The following is a 16,704-nucleotide window of genomic DNA, read 5'->3' as shown; positions in this document are numbered from 1 at the left end:
AGGAAATTGGGGCCTTTTTACAACATGCTAAAGTTTTCAAGATGCTTGAAGAACTTGAGGCCTCACTGGTTAAGATCAGTAAAAAGCAAATCTCCATTTGACATATCTGCCACTTTAAATGAAGGGTTTTGGCAACTCACAGTCACCCTTTCAGGGGAAACTGGAGTAGTTCAACTAGACAGACAGCACGAGTAATTTTGGAACTGGGTAATAGGTCTGGTTTTAGGGTGGAATGTGAAAAATTAATGTTGACACAAATGCTACTCGATATTGTAACATTTGGGTGTAATGTATGTGTTTATATAAAAAGCATAAGAGAAAGCAAAGAGGAGAAACATAAAAAAACTTGCCCCCAGTGATGTTAGGCACACATGTAATCAAGCCAATATGGAGTCACTTCTGGCCTGAATAAATACCATTATTCAAGCAGCATAACTTCATCTTACTGACATGGAGTGCTGATAGCACACAGGGTGCCACAAAAAGCAGCGCATCATCCAGTTAAGTTCAGGGCTTCGAACAGGGCTTCAGGCTGGGAAAGGTTTGGAGGAAGGCTGGTTCCATGGGGAAAACATGGCTGGTTTCCCCCCATGGCTTGTGAAGTGTGTTCTAACTGGTAGCAGCCCAAAGTGCCAGCTTCCCTGTGTCTGCAAGGAAAACTGCCAGAAGCAGAGAGGGCTTTCTGCTGTGTCCGGTTTCTGTGGGCAGCACAGGGATGAGGAACATTGCTTTCTCCTGAGAGAAGGATCTTGGGCAGAACTGGGTGATTCCATGCGTAAGGAAAGCCGAGAGCCCCTGCTCTGCCTGCGGCACACTGTGCTGGGCGGCTCCACAGCCCAGCCTTGGTAGAAGCCTGCAGCCACTTAAGCAGAAACCAGTTTATTTACTTTCAGGGTTGGTCCAGTGGGTTTTAACGTTCAAATTAGGTCTTTTAAAAACATTTGATCCTACTTGGTAAACTTACAGTCAGTCTCTAGGCTTCAAGTAGTGCATGAAGTGCACACAGGGTCAACTCTGCTATTTAAGCCCATGGGATGGGGATATGAAGATGCACAAAGGCACCTCGGGTGCGCTTACAAGGAGGAAAGAGGCACAGGCTCCAGGATGAGCAATGCTGGCTTCTAAATACGAGAGATCCCCAGCTCTGGTGGAGCAAGTGGCTGATGCTCGCTGATGACAGCAAAGAATGTTCCCTGGCATTTCTCAGTCATTAATCCAGCTCCAGGAGGTTTAGAACTGCCTCAGATTAGCTTTTCTTCCCACCCCCACTCTTCCCCATCTCCTTTCCTTTCATGGAGTGAGGAAACCCCAGTGTCTCAAAAAAAGCAGCATCCCACTCCCAGCCCATGTGCTCAGGGTTGCTCCTCAACACACAGGGTGTGCTGGAGGATGCTCTACCAAGGCCAAATCTCAACCTGGATCATTTCATGGAGCTTCTGCTCTGTGTGGGCCAGGAATGTGGGTCAGAGGATAAATGCTGCAATACCAGGGGTGTGAGAAGACCTGCATGGATAAGGTTGCTTAAAAGCCAGTCATGCTTTTTTGTTTTCACAATAGCTCATTCTCCATAGGGGACACAGCGTGTGAAAAGCCCAAATCCAGGGTGGCGCAAAGGCCTGATGCTTGATGGAGTTTGTGTTGTGCTCTTGACATTCCTGAGTAGTGGCATGTGTTGACAGCACACTAATATGTAGGTACCTGTGTGTGCTTTAAAGGAAAATTATGTTTTCCTGGGCAGAGGGTGATGCTGCCCTGCATGCGAGATGGTGCATGTCGGTGCTTCTGCTGGCATGTGGGATGCACCACAAGAGCCAGCCAAAGGCTTGGCTAAACGCAGCCAGTGCCACCTCTGGAGGGGATTTATCCATGGCTTAATGATGTTCAGCAGCTGCAGCAGGAATGTGTTTACTGTATTCTTTGAGAGATCTATGGGCGATTCTGCACATGAAATTCTGCGGGTGGCTATAACTAATCAAAGAGAATGATTTCCCTAATGAAGTCCTAATGAAGTCAGGCACGTGTTGGCTGCCTTGCTCCACATGATTCCAGAGAGCTTTTGCTCCCAGCTGAATAAAAAGTTGGAATAAATAATTTAGCACATTAAATATATTAACTGATGACTATATATTATGAAATATAGATTCTGAATTATAAATAATGGAATAAAAACCTGCATAAGAATTCTGAAAGGGCAGAGGCTGGCTTGGTGCTCTGTAGTGCACATCCACATTGATCTTCCCCACCTTTCAACTCCACATTCCTTCCTGCAGACCTCTGCTCCTTTCTGCAGATCAGGTACCACTTTCCTCTGGCAGAGATTGGAGGAATCTGGGGCTTGTGCATTTCACAATCCCTGTAGACATTTTGGCAAGGAAGGGACAAGATAACAATAAAATCCCTGCTGCCAAATATGTATTTCTTTCTATTCCACACCCACTCCCCCACCTCCGTGCTCTACAGTCAAAGCTCCCTTGTGCCTCTGGGGCTTTTGCTGTGACATGCTAGGTTTGTGTATCACTTATGACCTGTATTGTTCCCTGCCCAGTGAGAGAACTTCTGCCTTGCCCTCAGACCCTGCGAGCAGTGGGGGAACAGGGGGGAGCCCCTTTGTCCAAAGCACAAGAAGGCTGAAACATCATTTTTGCTTTGGCAAATCATGTAGCAGCGTTACAGTTCTGCACCCAACGACAAGAACTGCTGTGCACTGAGCAGGACGCATGCATGCTGCTCCTTTCATTTTGAGCTGCCTATTTTTTCCCTGGTCTGATGCTGTAGTCCCCCTGCCTTCAGTCAAGTGTGGTCCAGCCACACAGAATCCATAGCTCCTGCTTTCCACAATCCATGCTTTCTGTCCTGGAGGCTGGAGAAGTTATACCCACTGCCAGGAACAGCCTGGGCCACTGAGCGAGAGGTGAGAACTGGTAACTTAGATCTCCAGGTCTATGGAAGTGCTTCCCATTCACTTAGTTAAAAGCTCATTTAGCCCCATGCAATTTGGTAGAATGCAAAGGCTGGAAAGATGCTTTGTGTATGTCTGGGCTGTTTTCTATGTGCCTGTCTTGGCTTGGAGAACTGCTGCTTGAAAACCTTGTGTGGTGACAACTTCAATTTAAAAGCTTTCTCTCATGTCATTGACTTTAAGAAGCTGGGTTTAGATTTACAGCTCTTTCTGAAATGTACTGTACAGCTGGAGTTTAACATAGAGAAAGCCTAACATTTGGTTTCAGGTGAAATGGGTATCCCAGGATTGAGGTGTTTGCACAGCAATGGGGGAGCTTTAACGTGTTCAGTGTGTTACTGCACAACCCATGACCATGGCTGGGATACTTTTAAGGAGGTGGGTGAGAACTGGTCACGCACATGTTGATGATAAATTTAGAAAGATAAATTAGTCTTTTCTTCTTTCAAAACAGCCAAGTTTGGAAAAATAACACCCTACTTGGCTAGAGAAGCACTGTCAAGTTTATAATGCATTAGAGCTAACCTCCATATAGCTCTGCAGCCCATACTTGTTGACTCTTTGCCAGTTCTTAAAATATGTTCTGTAAACTAAGATCATGGTCAAGTTGGCTGTGTTCCCCTTTTCCTCTCTGTGTTTGGGTGTTGGGGGGCTTATTTATTTAATTTCCCATTTGTTCCAAGGACTTGTAAGAATTGCTTTAAAAAGAGAAAAAGAAGTTAAAGGAAATGGAAAGTTTTCGAAGGAGTCTGTAACGATGAGAGCTTCATGAACAGTGATGCTTGTGAGCACTTGGCAGCCTGAAGACCAGTGCTTACCAAGAAGAGCTGTTGAAACAGACCCCTGGTGTGAGCATAAAGCCTGGCTGGTTTCCAGCTCATGGAGAGCAAAGTGGTCATATATTAGAGAGCTCTCGAAAGTTTTATAACAGAGATTTCCTAATTCTCCCCCACCTCAAGGGAGAGGGGAGCATTCCCATGCAGCCTCCTAACAGTGTAGTCTGATCCTAGCCAAGGCTATTAAACACACTCTGTCCATTGCCTGTATTTGCTGACATGTGAAAGCCCAGTATGAGGATCAGCAGGACCAGTTGGCCTTCTGCACCTTCAGGGCTGTTATCTTCCATAGGTGCTGACAGCCACCTTCATGATCCAAATCCCCTCAGCAGCATGTTAGCAGGTGGGAATGATGGAGTGAGGTGAACAAAATGTGACAGGGGGAGGAGGCAGGACCCCTATGCTGATGTAAACTGGCAGATCTCCATGGGGACCCCTACTCATTATCCCATGAGACCTCACATGGAGCTGTGATGGTGGCTTGGGGAGGGACTTGGCCATGATTTGGATATAGTCAAGGGACTCTACAGCACAGCTGAGGTTGGTCCAAGGCTGCCTGCTGTAAAGGTGATGGTGCTCCGGAGACCTGTTAAAGCTCATGCCAGGGAAGGTATAGGATGTGTCCCAGCTGGGCTGGCCCATCACATGTGAAGGTTCACTTGGTTTGCAGCCAAAGTTTCATAGCTGGCATCTCTTGACATAGTGACTTCCTACCAGGTCTAACTACTGGTATTAATTGCAACGGAGAGTTTTGCACCTTTGATCTCCTGGCCACAGGGTAAAGATGCTGTGACAGCTCAGCCACTTCTGTTGCTGGTTTGTGCTGGGTATCTCACTGTGGTGCTGGCATAGGAAAGCAAAAGGCTGTGATTATATGTTAAGTCTAATGACGCTTGCCATACAGCCTGCCTTACGAACAGGGAAGTCTTTATGTCTTTCTTCCATTTTCTGCTTTTACTCTTATATTAATGCAAGAAAAGCAGCACTAAATGTGTTCCTGTTGCACTGAACTGTGCAGACAAGTCTCGGAGCAGCTGCCGCTCTCCCTGGAGTTTCATCTAAGCGTTGGCTCAGGCGCAAAATGCAAACAAGGGAGATAGATGAGGGTGGCTGGCAGAGACAGAAAAATAAAGTGTGTAACAGAAACCTGAAGCTGTTCCTCACCACGAGGCACTACCAGCTTTTGTTGGGCTGGATCAGACAAAGCTGCTGAGGTGGAAAGCAGCAGATTCTGCTGGGAGAGAGCTGCTGTGCGCTCCCTGAGCTGTGTTTGTTCTCAGGCTGTGGTCTCTTGTGTTGGGTAGGAAGGGCTGTGAGGCTCAGTAGATGAAATGAAAGACATCATGGGCCATCTAAATGCTGTGAAGCAGCTGTGAGGCCTCCTGAGTTATTCAGGCTGTAGTCCCCCCATGGGGTATATGCAGCACAAGTAGAAATCTGAAGTGCCCTTTTGAGGAGGGTCAGAATGACCACCCTTTAATTTGCTCTTATATTGGCTTGTATTCTGCATCTCCTGCTGGCTTTGTGCTTTGCTTTACCTCCCTAATGTGCTGGAGGCAGACATTTGCTGTGTTTTCTAAACCCAGAGTTTCTGTCCTTGGGAAACTGGTCCCAGTTAAGATGCTCAGCAAAGTCTGGGGCTTCCACTGCAGAAGGAAATGGGATGGGGTGTCCAGTGCAAACAGCAGGTGACAGCAGCAGGATTGAGATGTAGGTGTGAATGCCAGGAATTGGGATGGCCCTTTCAAGTTGGAGGGTTATTTGTTTGCTGCCATTACTTGTCTCTGTGGTGTAATTACCCAGCACAGCCACACTGCCAGAGCGAGATGCCACATTTGTTTGACCTAGTTCCTCAGCACTGCTCAACCTGTGCCGTGTAACAGGTTGTGGCTGACAACCACTCCCTGCCCCAGGAGCTCAGGCCGCCTCGCTGTAGCCTCTGCTCCCAGAGAACCCTTAGATGCTGAAAAGCTGTGAAGCTTTCTGCACTGCAGGGACCTGCCTTTGCATCCTCTGGCTCTTGGGCACATCATGGGGATGCTGGGTCTCACGGGGAAAGGCACAGTGGTGCCAGGTAAGGGCATGGGTGCTGGCATCACTTTGTTCACTTGTGCTGGGTCCACACCCAACTAATTGTCTCCCTCGGTCTGAACACCTTGTTGTAGACGTTTGGGTCCTTTCTTTCCCTCTGCACCCTTCTTTCTCTCAGTATTTTTAATCACCTTTCAGTGGGTAATTATACTCAGTATTGTGGCTGTCTTGAGGCTATTCAATCATTGTGTGTGTTTGAGGGTGTCTATGGTTAATATACATTTTTAAAGGGTTGGAGGGAAGAGGTCTGTTGGTATCTCAAGTCTCAAATCTTCAGGTGAAATGTGTTTGTTGTTGGACTTTAACCCTTGGAGGTTACACATGGTTTTAACAAACCATGTATGTTTTCATGTCTTGCTCTGCCTGTAAAGAGTTAGAGATGACAGTTCCTTTGTGTTGCTTTTTTTTAGTCTGCTTTAATGTAAGTTTACAGTCCAAAGATTTGCTTAGCACAGTTAATGCTCATTATCATCATTCTTGATCTGTGTCTTGCTAGGATTTCAGACTTGTATCTCTATGACAGTAAATTCTAGTGCTGTTGCTGTGTCTAATGAGGGTTCACTGCTCTGTTCACGACCAAGCTTGTGATTTTTATCACATTCGTAAGTCTGTGTCTGTGTAGCAAAAGGCTTGAGCTCATACCTGAATCAGGGACTAAATTCTGCCCATAGGCACTGAAGGGAGGGTTGGTCTTTACTGGCTACCGAGATAGTGACCTATTCCTGGTCTACAGTAATTGCCACCATGGTTTGGACATCTGCTACAACCTTTTATTATTCTGATGTTTGTCAGGATGTCACCTAAAAGCCACCACCTGAATCCACTGGACCAAATGCAGTGTTTAGATAAGCCAGTGGCCTTTAGGAGAGCCATGCGAGGGGCTGAATCTGTCTTGCTGGTTAAAATGATTGGTCCCTGTGCAAACTCTAATTGAGAAACATCAGTTTCATCCCCTCCCTGGAGCTGCACCCACTGGTCTGTTTAAACTTATTTACATCTCAGATGTAAAAGTCTCTGATTTCATTATCAGAATTACATCCATCTACTTAACCTCATGCTGGTGACCTTGTATCCACTTGGGATAAATCTAGGAAAAACTCCCATCTTCATCTCCAACACAGAACCGCGTGAGAGCACTCGCTGCCCTGGCTCCCAGGGCCCACACCCTCAATGAAGTCTCTGCTTAAATTACCCTGGCAATTGCAGGCATTGCAAATGAATCTTTTTACAGCCCTTTTCTCCATCTATTTTTGAAATCTGACCGTGTTAAAGTGATGCTAAGACAGAGACCCCCCCCCATCCAACAGCCTTGGGGCTGAGAGATGGTTATAAAATCAAAACACTGCCTGAGTGAGTGGGATGAGTCACGGCTCTGTGCTCCTGAGTGACGTGTATCGCTATTTGGATTTGTGTCAAGGCAAGGCTGTCCAAACTCCTTGACAGCCCAGAGCATTATAGCAATTGGGGGACCAGATGGCAAATAATGTTATATTATGATGAAAAATAATTCCAGGCTCAAAGGAATTGTCCAAGAGACTCACTTGTATAAAGTTAGTCTGTTAGATAAAGGCTGAGCTGGGCTTTGGGATCTCTTGGTTCAAATCCTTGCACTGCTACTTAGCTCCTGTATGACCTCAGAACAGTCCCTTTGCCTCCCTGTATCGTTTTCTTTGGTTTTTAGCCCCTTCAAAGGGTAGGGGTTCTCCTGATTGCACTCTGGAAGGTGTTTTAGGTGCAGAGCCTCCCTCAGATTGGCCACTGTTCTGGTATGGCTATATGTGATAATAATTAGGGCTGGTCCACCCTGTTCTGAGGTTAGCAAAAGCTAGAGAGCCGTGCTGGCAGTCCTGAGCCTGGGGTGTCTTGTTTGTCCCCTTTGCTCTGGTCATGACACCTTCAGCATCTTTTTTGAAAGAGGTCATGTTAGGGGGGACAGTCTTACCTGTTCACTCCTCAATGCAGCTTCTAATCAAATGCACTAAAAGCTGAGGACATCAGCACAGCAAAACCCTCGCTATGAAAGCAGAGACAGACTTTCATCACCTGAAGAAGGCGGTCCCTTTCAGCCTGTTCAGCCTCCTAAAACCCTAAATGAAGTGGTTTGTGGGATCACTTTTAACATTTGTGGCCATGCAATAGCAGCCTAGTAAAGTGACCAGAGTTTCTTAATGCTCGTATTTAGGACCAAGTTAAATACACAGAGGAGCAGCCTCGTAATTACTATTGCTAATTAGTTAATGGTCGGGAGGTGCTTTGAAGATGAAAAGTGAAGAGGTGCTTGGTTAGTAAGTCCCAAACACACCTGTAATGCCAGCAGCAGCCTTGCTATGGGTCAGCAGGGACTCACTGCTGCAGTGGCTCACAGAGTGCTGCTGAGTTTTTATTAGAGCCAGCAACAGAGGTAGTTAAATCTGGATGAGTTTCTTACATGCTTAAAAGGTGACAAGCTGCATGTAACTGATTCACTTTGGGGCAGGGACATGGTCTTGATGAGTTTAAGGTCCCTTCTGGCCCTGTTTTCCCTGATACTGTGGTCCAGGGACCGCTTTGCTGAGCTAGAGCCCATCTTTTCCTGCTGAGCAGGAGCGCAGTGCTGGGATGACCTGATCTCTGTAATCCTCCCGCTGCTACAGTTGGCCTCAGAGGCTCTTTGAGCAGATGCAATTTAAGTTTAAAGAAAGGCAGCTCAGATGTGCATGACAAAGACTAACCCGATACAGACCTGGAAGTAACAAAGTGCCTTAAAATTGCACCTATGTGAAGAGTTTCTGGGCTGTAATCCTTGCCTTTTTTCTTAAGCATCAACATGAAAGGGATCGGAAGGAAGGATGAACTTGAAGCTCTTTTTTCCTCCTAACTTGTGATGTGCTCCTCCTTTTCTTCTAATAAAATATGTCTGGGAATGCTTCGGAGGCTACTTCTCCATAGCTGTTGCCACACCTGTTGGGAAGGGGAAATTCCTCTTGGTCTGCTGTTGCGAAGCAGCCTGGGGGAGCGCTGCTGCTGGAATGTTCTATTGACAAAGCTGGCAAAAAAACCCTCCCTTCTAATGGAAATTGAATTATTTGTTTGTTCGCTTTTGAATTTGGTCTCTGTGGGCCAGACCTGCAGCTGCGGCAAATTAGCTCAGCTCCAGATGTGCCTTATAGATCTTGAGCTGTCATTTCCCTGTGCCGGTTTGTCATTCTGTAGATCTTCCTGCTGCCCTGGGTTTGGTACTGTTTCAGCTTTCAGTCTGCTTTGTCCCCTCATTCAGCCAAGTGGGGACAGAGGATGTGTTGGGCTCTTGGTGGCATGAGGCTGGCATCGTGTCCACCACCTTCACTTGCAGAAGGTCAATGAGAAACAATAAATCTCTATTCATGGGCTGGTTCATGGCCTCAGTTTTATCCTTGGCACACAGTAGCCTTGATAACCCAAGACTCCCAACTGTAAGGTATCTTCTTCACTTTTCCAGTGTTAGTGCTGGTGACAGTGTTGTAGAACCAAGACCAGGGCTTTTCCTTATAAGAAACTAACTTTGAAAGACTGCACTTAACTTTGCAAGAAGAGAAAAAAAAGGATTCTTGTGTAGTTTTGATGTTTTGGCATTTATCAGCTGCACACTGCTTAAGTCAGCAAATGCATAGTGTTGTCAGGATGGGTCTGGTTTGGGAGTAGGGTCAAGATACAAAGGAGGCTTCCAGCATGGGGTTTCCATCAATTTGTCTGAACACTGCAGTGTACTTGTGAGAACTGGAGGTTGTAAGATCCAGGTGCTGTGGGCCAAAGGAAGCTTAGTTATGTTAGCCTTGTGATTGGTAAGTATTACTTACCTAGCATCAGAGGTGTATGTACCACTGTGGAACTGGGGTGGTGTGCTTCAAGCCATGAGAATCTCTCTTGCCCAACCCTGCTTGGTGACAAGTTTTTCACGTGTTTTTGCAGCATGCAGGATCAGGTCCCTGACGAGGTGTGCACAGTCATAGAATCCCAGACTGGTTTGCGTTAGAAGGGGCCTTAAAGCTCATCCAGTTTCAACCCCCTGCCATGGGCAGGAACACCTATCACTAGAGCAGGTTGCTCCAAGCCCTGCAACCTGGCCTTGAACACTGCCAGGGATGGGGCAGCCACAGCTTCTCTGGGCAACCTGTGCCAGAGCCTCAGCACCCTCACAGGGAAAAACTTCTTCCTTGTATCTAATCTAAATCTCTCCTCTGTCAGTTTAGATCCATTTCCCCTTATTCTACCTCCACATGCCCTTGTCAAAAGTTCCGGTAGCTGCAATAATGCAAAGCAGCGCCTGGTAAAGAGCAGTAAAGGAAAGAAAGATCTGCGCCGAGAGGGAGGAAGGGGCGAGGCTTTGCGGGGGAGGCCGTGCTCGCAGAAGGGGGTTGCACCCCCGGGGGCACAGGGAGGGCTCCGGCCCTTCGGCACTCGCTGTGCCCGGGAACCGCTCGGGTCCCCCCGGTCCCTCCCCGCGGCGGGGCGGAGCGGAGAGGGTGTGCGGCGAGGCGGGGCGCGGCCGCGCTCATGTCCCGTTCTCTCCCTGCACAGGGGCAGATTGAAGCGGAGAGCGAGACCGTCTTCAAGTTGGCAGCGCTAGTGTTGCAGGTAAGCGGCTCTTCCCACCCAGTTCGGCCGCGGGCACCGGTGGCTTGGGCTTGGTTTAGCTCTACTGTGTTCTGCTTCTCTTTTCCTCCCCCCTTTGTATGAAAGCATGCACATGGAGCTGTTTTTATAGTTTCTGCAGCTGGAGAGAAGGGTGGGAAAGGGGGAAGAAAAGGTAGAAAACTTGGAAAGTGTTTTCCTTAGGGGCAAGTGAGGGAAATCCTTATTTGAGGTATTTGAAATTGAAAGAAAGAAGAAAAACTCACCAAAGGAAGTCATGTATTTGGGTAGATTTCCATCCAGTTTATCAGTTATTCTAATTTATGGTCTGCAGATCTGGGAGGAGGAGTAGCTAAATTTGCTGATTATGCCTGTGAATCTTTCTAGAGCATATGTTTTTGATACCCCTGTTATGTTGAAATATGCGGTGTCAGTTTTTGTTCTCCTTAATCAAGTTTTGTCGTACACACACTCTGGTTATTTACCATTTTCTATGAAATAAAACTCTGCCTTTAAGACACTGAGGATTTTTTCCCTATGGCATTCTCAGTGACAAAGTGCCACGGCAAAGCTGCAGCAGCTCCATCTGCCTGCACTGTTGTTTTCATCTCGAGTGAACACAATTCCTTGCAACTGCTGACCTGCCTGTAAAGCCAACCTTTAGCTGGATGCAGTTGGCCGGAGAGAGAATTGTATTTCACTTCTTGTGCAGTAAAAGCAAGATTTGATTTGCAGTGTGAAACTCATCCCCCTCTTGGAAATGGTTTTATTTATGATGTGTGTGGATTATCTATAGTTGGAAGCATAAAGGGCCAAGTTCTGTTCTTGAATGCATGTGAGCAGGCTTCACGCTTTGCATTGCGTGTAACTGGGGTCAGGATTTGGCCCTGGAGCTGTGGGAGTGGGGAAGTGAACAATGCTGGGAAAATCGAGGACTTTTGAAGAGCTCCTGTTATAACTCTGTCACTGTTTTTCTATTGTAGGAAGCTAAAGGAGACTATTCCAGGTAATAACATTCTCCTTTCTAATACCGGTGTGCTTGATGGATGTGTTTTTCTGTGTTGGCATTGTATTGCAAACAATCAAAACCAGGGGTAAAGTCCAGCTGCAAGCAGTGGCTGAAGAAAGTGAAATGCGCTGCTGGGCTGGATAAAATCTGGGTGAGTAATGCCTTTTGTGAGCAGGCTCTGAGGCAAAACAGCTTTTCAGGCCATCCCGCTTTGCTCCCCTTCCTGAACATGGGATGGGGAGAAAGCTCCCACGCTTCCTTGAACTGTGGCTTGGGTCTATCTGGGTGACCCTGCCTGTAGAGTGGCAGCATGTGCAGACATGGAGCCCGTCAGCTGCCCGCGCTGGAGATCAATGAGCTGCTTTCTTGTGCAGCTGCCCTGCAGAGCCTCTCCCTTCCCTCCTGCGCTTGACCCAACAGTTGTGTTGTAGCTGGTGTGTGACCCGGTTGCTGGGCTTTAAAAGACGGGGTTCGTCCTTGGAGATCACTTCTTACCATGCACTGGTTACAGTAACTGGCCCTGCAGAGGAGGTGGGGTCACACTGGGACCTGTTAAAGCCAGGGGAAAAGACCTTCAATTAGAAACAGCTCACTAAGCAAATAGAAATTCAGAAGGTTGGTTTTGGTCGTGTTAATGTTTTACTACTTTCTGAGTTTCCATCTGGGAAGAGAGGAGTGTTTTACGCTTTGGCTACAACAGCTTTTAAGAGCCAGGCTTGAAAATGCTCAGTCGAGAGCTGTGTGCTCAGATGCAGGGGTCAAGTCACATCTGTCTGCCAACGTGACACACTCTGCTTCCTTCAGTGTGCAGTTAAGTGCATGCCAGTGCTGCTGCCTGAGACCCCTGCTGCCTTCTTCAGCCACTTCTCCACTGAAGGGCATGCTCCGTGAAGTTCATCACAACCTCCTTTTCCTTTTTGTTGGTGTGCTGTCATGCCTGCAGGGAGGAAGAGGTGTCCTTGTGACTGAGATCAACTGGGGCTGGCTGTACAATTTCTTTCCCTATTCATGCTGTAGACCTGCTTTGTGACCCACAGTATATTACTTATAGCCGCGGTGTCCTGCGTTTCGTTTCTCTAGAGAGACAACTCATCTTGCCTGATCTCACAGGGACACCTTAAGCTTAGCTCAGTTTAGGTGAAGTTAACAAGAGAACCACTGTTCACTTGACAGGAGTTAACTTACTAAGCTGTAGCAGCTGGTGGCACGTGCTCTCAATTCTGAAGAAGAGGAGTTAAGGTTAAAAACTACCTTTGTGGTGAAAACCTCCCTTATGTGGTTTAAACTTAACGTTGACTCCTTATGTGCTGTAAGTAGGTTTGTAAGTATTGCTTCACATGGCCAAGAACTGTGTCTGTGGTTATCTTCCATGCCTCTGCAGACACATTGCAAGGAGTGGATTGCCCGTGGTTACCTTTAAAAGTATTTGAAGAGAATTGAAGGGAAGAACGCTGCTACAAGAGTGATTTCCAAGTGCAGCTCTTCCTCTGATAGTTGCGTGAAAATAGCTGCAGCAATTGTTTCCTCTGTTAAGCAGAACATATGTTTTGCTCCATAGCAAATGAGCCTGGCCAGCTGTCTCAGGCACAGCGAGCACACCAGAAGCGAAGGAATTTCATTTTACATATCACAAGTGGTCCTTTGGGCCACCGCTGATAAAGCACTAGCTTAATTACCAGCATATCTTCACAAAGATACTGCAGGACTGGCCTCCCCTGCCAAACTTGCTGCGATACCAGGAATACATCCTTGCTGCTTGTGCACTGAGTTGTCTTCATTTGCAGTGCTTTGGCTTTGGTGTGTCCGTTGTTCGCCGTCATTTGGCTGTTCCTCTTTGAATCATGTTTTGGAATGCGGCTCTTGCACCATTCCTGCTTACGTGAGAACTCGCCAGTTAGTATTTCTTTATATTGAATTAGTGCTGAACAAACACGGTAAATACAGGAATTGCCTGAAGTCCTAGAGATTAGCTTTCTGGAAGTGAAAAATGGGCCAGTGCAGGCAGAACTGGTGATCTTTGGCTGGCTGATTTCTCACATAGGTCATAGAGAAGATTTTCCATGGGGAAACGTCCCATGATGGGATCACTGTGTGAATTCCTCTGACTTCAGCTGGGAGCAGGCAGATCAGTACCAGGGTCCGAACACTTCTAACTCCTGCAGCTCTGCAGTTACCCCTTTCCCAATCCACTCTCAGATAGCATCTTGATGGCAGAGCAGCAATCTCCTGAGAACCACCCTCCCATACCCGTGCAGAGTGGGTGAGCGCATTCTTTTGAAACCTGTTTATTTTCAGTGAGCAAACCTGACATTGCAGCGCTCAGGGAAAGTAAAAGTTTCTGATTCTACACCTCAAAGGTCACTCTGGAGGGGCTGTGCAGTGGTAGCACTGGTGTCGTGAATATCAGGATCTTTGGGGTTTGGCTGTTGCAGGTGGTTTGCAATAGGACCCCAGGGCCCTAAGCGGGGCTGTTAGGACAAGGGTATGTGCCTTCTCATTTGGAGAGTGGCTTTATGTAAGATAAGCCACCCAAGTCCTACTTTAAGAGGACCCTGGCTTTTAAGACATCTTGATAAGACTTAAGTACATGCTTCAGAATTGCGCTGGCAGCGTGTCCATTGCATGTGAGCCTGTTTTGGATAGCTCTGGTTTCCCAAAGACAGCCTCAAATGACTGTGGGCTGCAGAAGGAATGATTAACAAAGGTGGCAGCGGACCGCAGTCAGTGTAGCTCACTGCACACCCAGTTCCTTTTCCTGTTGACTGAACTGGTGATCCCAGCCAAGATAATTACCCCCCTGTGTGTGATGAAGCTCATATCGCAGGGGTGCTCCATGAGCCATTCCCCACCTTACATGGGACAGTGTCGGGACTGTTTCTCCTGAGCCTTGCAGCTCTGGTGTTCCCAGCATGTCTGGGATGCTGCAGATCCCTGGCCCTCTGCCTTTCCATGCAATGATTGGGCAGGTTTTCCTCGAGAGAAGGGATGTAAGGCTTTGCTTGTGTTTCCTTTTCGTGACTCATCCAGGGCTTCCAGTTGATGGCTGCTCTGTTTAAACTGAATTCCCATCAGTTTTTCCCTAGCTCCTGTACTAGGAACCCCAAGCAAAGTATTAGTCATTAATAGGAGTTTTGAAACTCTGCATTATTTAATTGCACTCCTCCACTCTCATGTTTGCAAATGAAACAGAAAAAGCTGCCAGCCTGGTTTTACAAAAGCTTGACGTTTTAAAACTCTGTTCGAGGGTTTTAGAAAGAGAATTTGATTCAAGTTCCAGCTCCTGGCATGGCTCAGTATAGGGTGAAAAAAGTCCATATTCTACTTATCTGAGGTATTTTATTTGAATTGTAAAGAAACCTAATGTCTTGGCAGGCAAGCAAAATAACAGATCAGTCTGGTAATCATTCCGTGTGTAAATATGCAACATATAATGTGTTGCCTCTTTGGGAAACGAATGATTTAGCTGTATTGAGTTCATAGACTAAGCATCTGCCCTCAAAATGCTGTACGATAGTATATAGTATTATTTTTTTTTGTGACTTGATGAGAGTTTTTAGCTGACATGTCCTAAATGCTGACCTTCTAGCGTTAGAAAAACATCTATTAAAATCAGGTTAGCTATGGAAAAGTGTATTTTCTGACTGATAATCTTGGATCATATTTTCCCCTGTAACATTCCCATTACTGAAACCCAGTCATGCTCCCTGAAAGTTAATTAAATTGTTGGAGGAGGGCTTCTATTCTCTTTAAATAGCTGACGCATTCGGTTTTGATTCTGGCCTGTGGGCTGCAAAGATAACTCCGGACTGGTATAACATAACACAGACAAAATAATGAATTCCTGATAGCTGACATGTGCGAGGCACCAGGGTTTATCGCTATAGGGGTGATAAACACGGTTTGTAAAAGGAAAAGGTTTGTGTGAAAGATACTCCTGCTATGGAGTAATTGGCTCAGAAACTGCTGTATTTAAAAGCTTTACTGAGGAGAAAATGCAGTGTCTGGTCTAGGTGCAGAAAACTGGCATTATAGAATAGTTAGGATTGGGAAAGGCCTTAGCAGTTTGCTCCTAATTGAGTGCTCAGCATTAGATTTTTGGGTAGCATTTACTTGGGAAGGTGATTATTTTGCCAGATAAACTGGAAACATCTCTTGGTAGGATAGATTGTGGTGATGATGATAATATGTGCTGTAAAACAGCTGCTCCACAGAAGTTAGTAATTGTCTGATAGCAAAGCACCTGCTCAGTGTACTGCTTACTTACCTCAAGGTTAAGGCAGCTTCAGCAACAGGACACACCTGAGATGTGTTGGAGGCAGCTGGTCCAGCCTGTTTTCGGAAGTCTCACCAGGTCTGTATGACCAAAACTCCAGGTGTGGCCATGTCCAGGACTGTGGTTGGAGCAGAAACACGAATCTGGACCAAATCTCCCAGCTGTTCCTACTCCCCTTCCCCAGGTTTGCATCCTGGAGAGGTCTTGGAGGGCTCAAGCTGCGTCCATGTGGCAGAAATGGAGCCCACCTCATGTATGCCAGCCACTAACAGGTGCTCAGGCTGTGGGGTGAGATTGGAGCTGGCCTAAAGAAAGCTCTGAGATGAATACAATGTGTGTGTCGGCTTCCCAGCACAAACCCTTTTGCTTCATGGACCTGCCTCTGTTAGGCTGGAGGAAAGAGCCCTATTGTGAACCATTCACTGGAAGCTCTTTTCCAGGCCCATTGGGACTGGGGATGAGTTACAAGGGAACATTCATGCTGACCTCAAGCAGAGGCAAAAGACCTGAGCAGTCTGGATGCCTGTTTAGCCCTCAAGGATTGCCTTCCACATATATCAGTGGGTGATACAAAAGAGGTGGTGGATTCACTCAGGTCATCCATCAGGTGCCTGTCATAAGCAGCACTGTGGTTTAATTCTTGGTTTTCTTTTCCATGCAAGAGTGCTTTGTAAATGCCCATGCAATGCCATTTACAGAGGCTTTCTCTAGCGTGACCCACTGCTCTGTGTGGGCTGTGTCTGCCCTGCTGTAAATCAGTGCTCGGCGCTGGCGCTGCTGTTGTACTCCTTGTGCTCCACGGCTCTTGTTTGCCAAGTGAGTCATTGTGTATTTTATCTCAGCTGCCACTCTGCACACTTTTTCTTTAAATACCTTGCTAGGCATTTGCTTGTGAACCATTAACTCTTGTCTCAGTCAGACCGAACTGTGTGCTTTCCTAAGCTCG

The 16,704-nt window shown here is 46.8% G+C and overlaps 1 protein-coding gene across 6 annotated transcripts in view; it reads left to right on the top strand.

Moving 5' to 3' along the window:
- FRMD4B (FERM domain containing 4B) overlaps nucleotides 1-16,704 on the top strand; it is a 138,590-nt gene that overhangs the window by 85,394 nt on the left and 36,492 nt on the right. For all 6 annotated transcript variants that reach the window (XM_057422940.1, XM_057422935.1, XM_057422936.1 and 3 more), the window contains 2 exons: nucleotides 10,423-10,479; nucleotides 11,460-11,482. In XM_057422940.1, coding sequence (XP_057278923.1) covers nucleotides 10,423-10,479; nucleotides 11,460-11,482 — 80 coding nt within the window. The remainder of the gene's footprint in view (nucleotides 1-10,422; nucleotides 10,480-11,459; nucleotides 11,483-16,704) is intronic.

Source organism: Pezoporus wallicus, unplaced genomic scaffold, assembly GCF_028554395.1.
Source record: "Pezoporus wallicus isolate ANWC-B61680 ecotype Strahan unplaced genomic scaffold, APGP_CSIRO_Pwel_v1 contig_7073, whole genome shotgun sequence".
Taxonomy (NCBI): Eukaryota; Metazoa; Chordata; class Aves; order Psittaciformes; family Psittacidae; genus Pezoporus; species Pezoporus wallicus.
The sequence above is the reverse complement of the archived record's forward strand: the minus strand, read 5'-3'. Positions and strand labels throughout refer to the sequence as shown.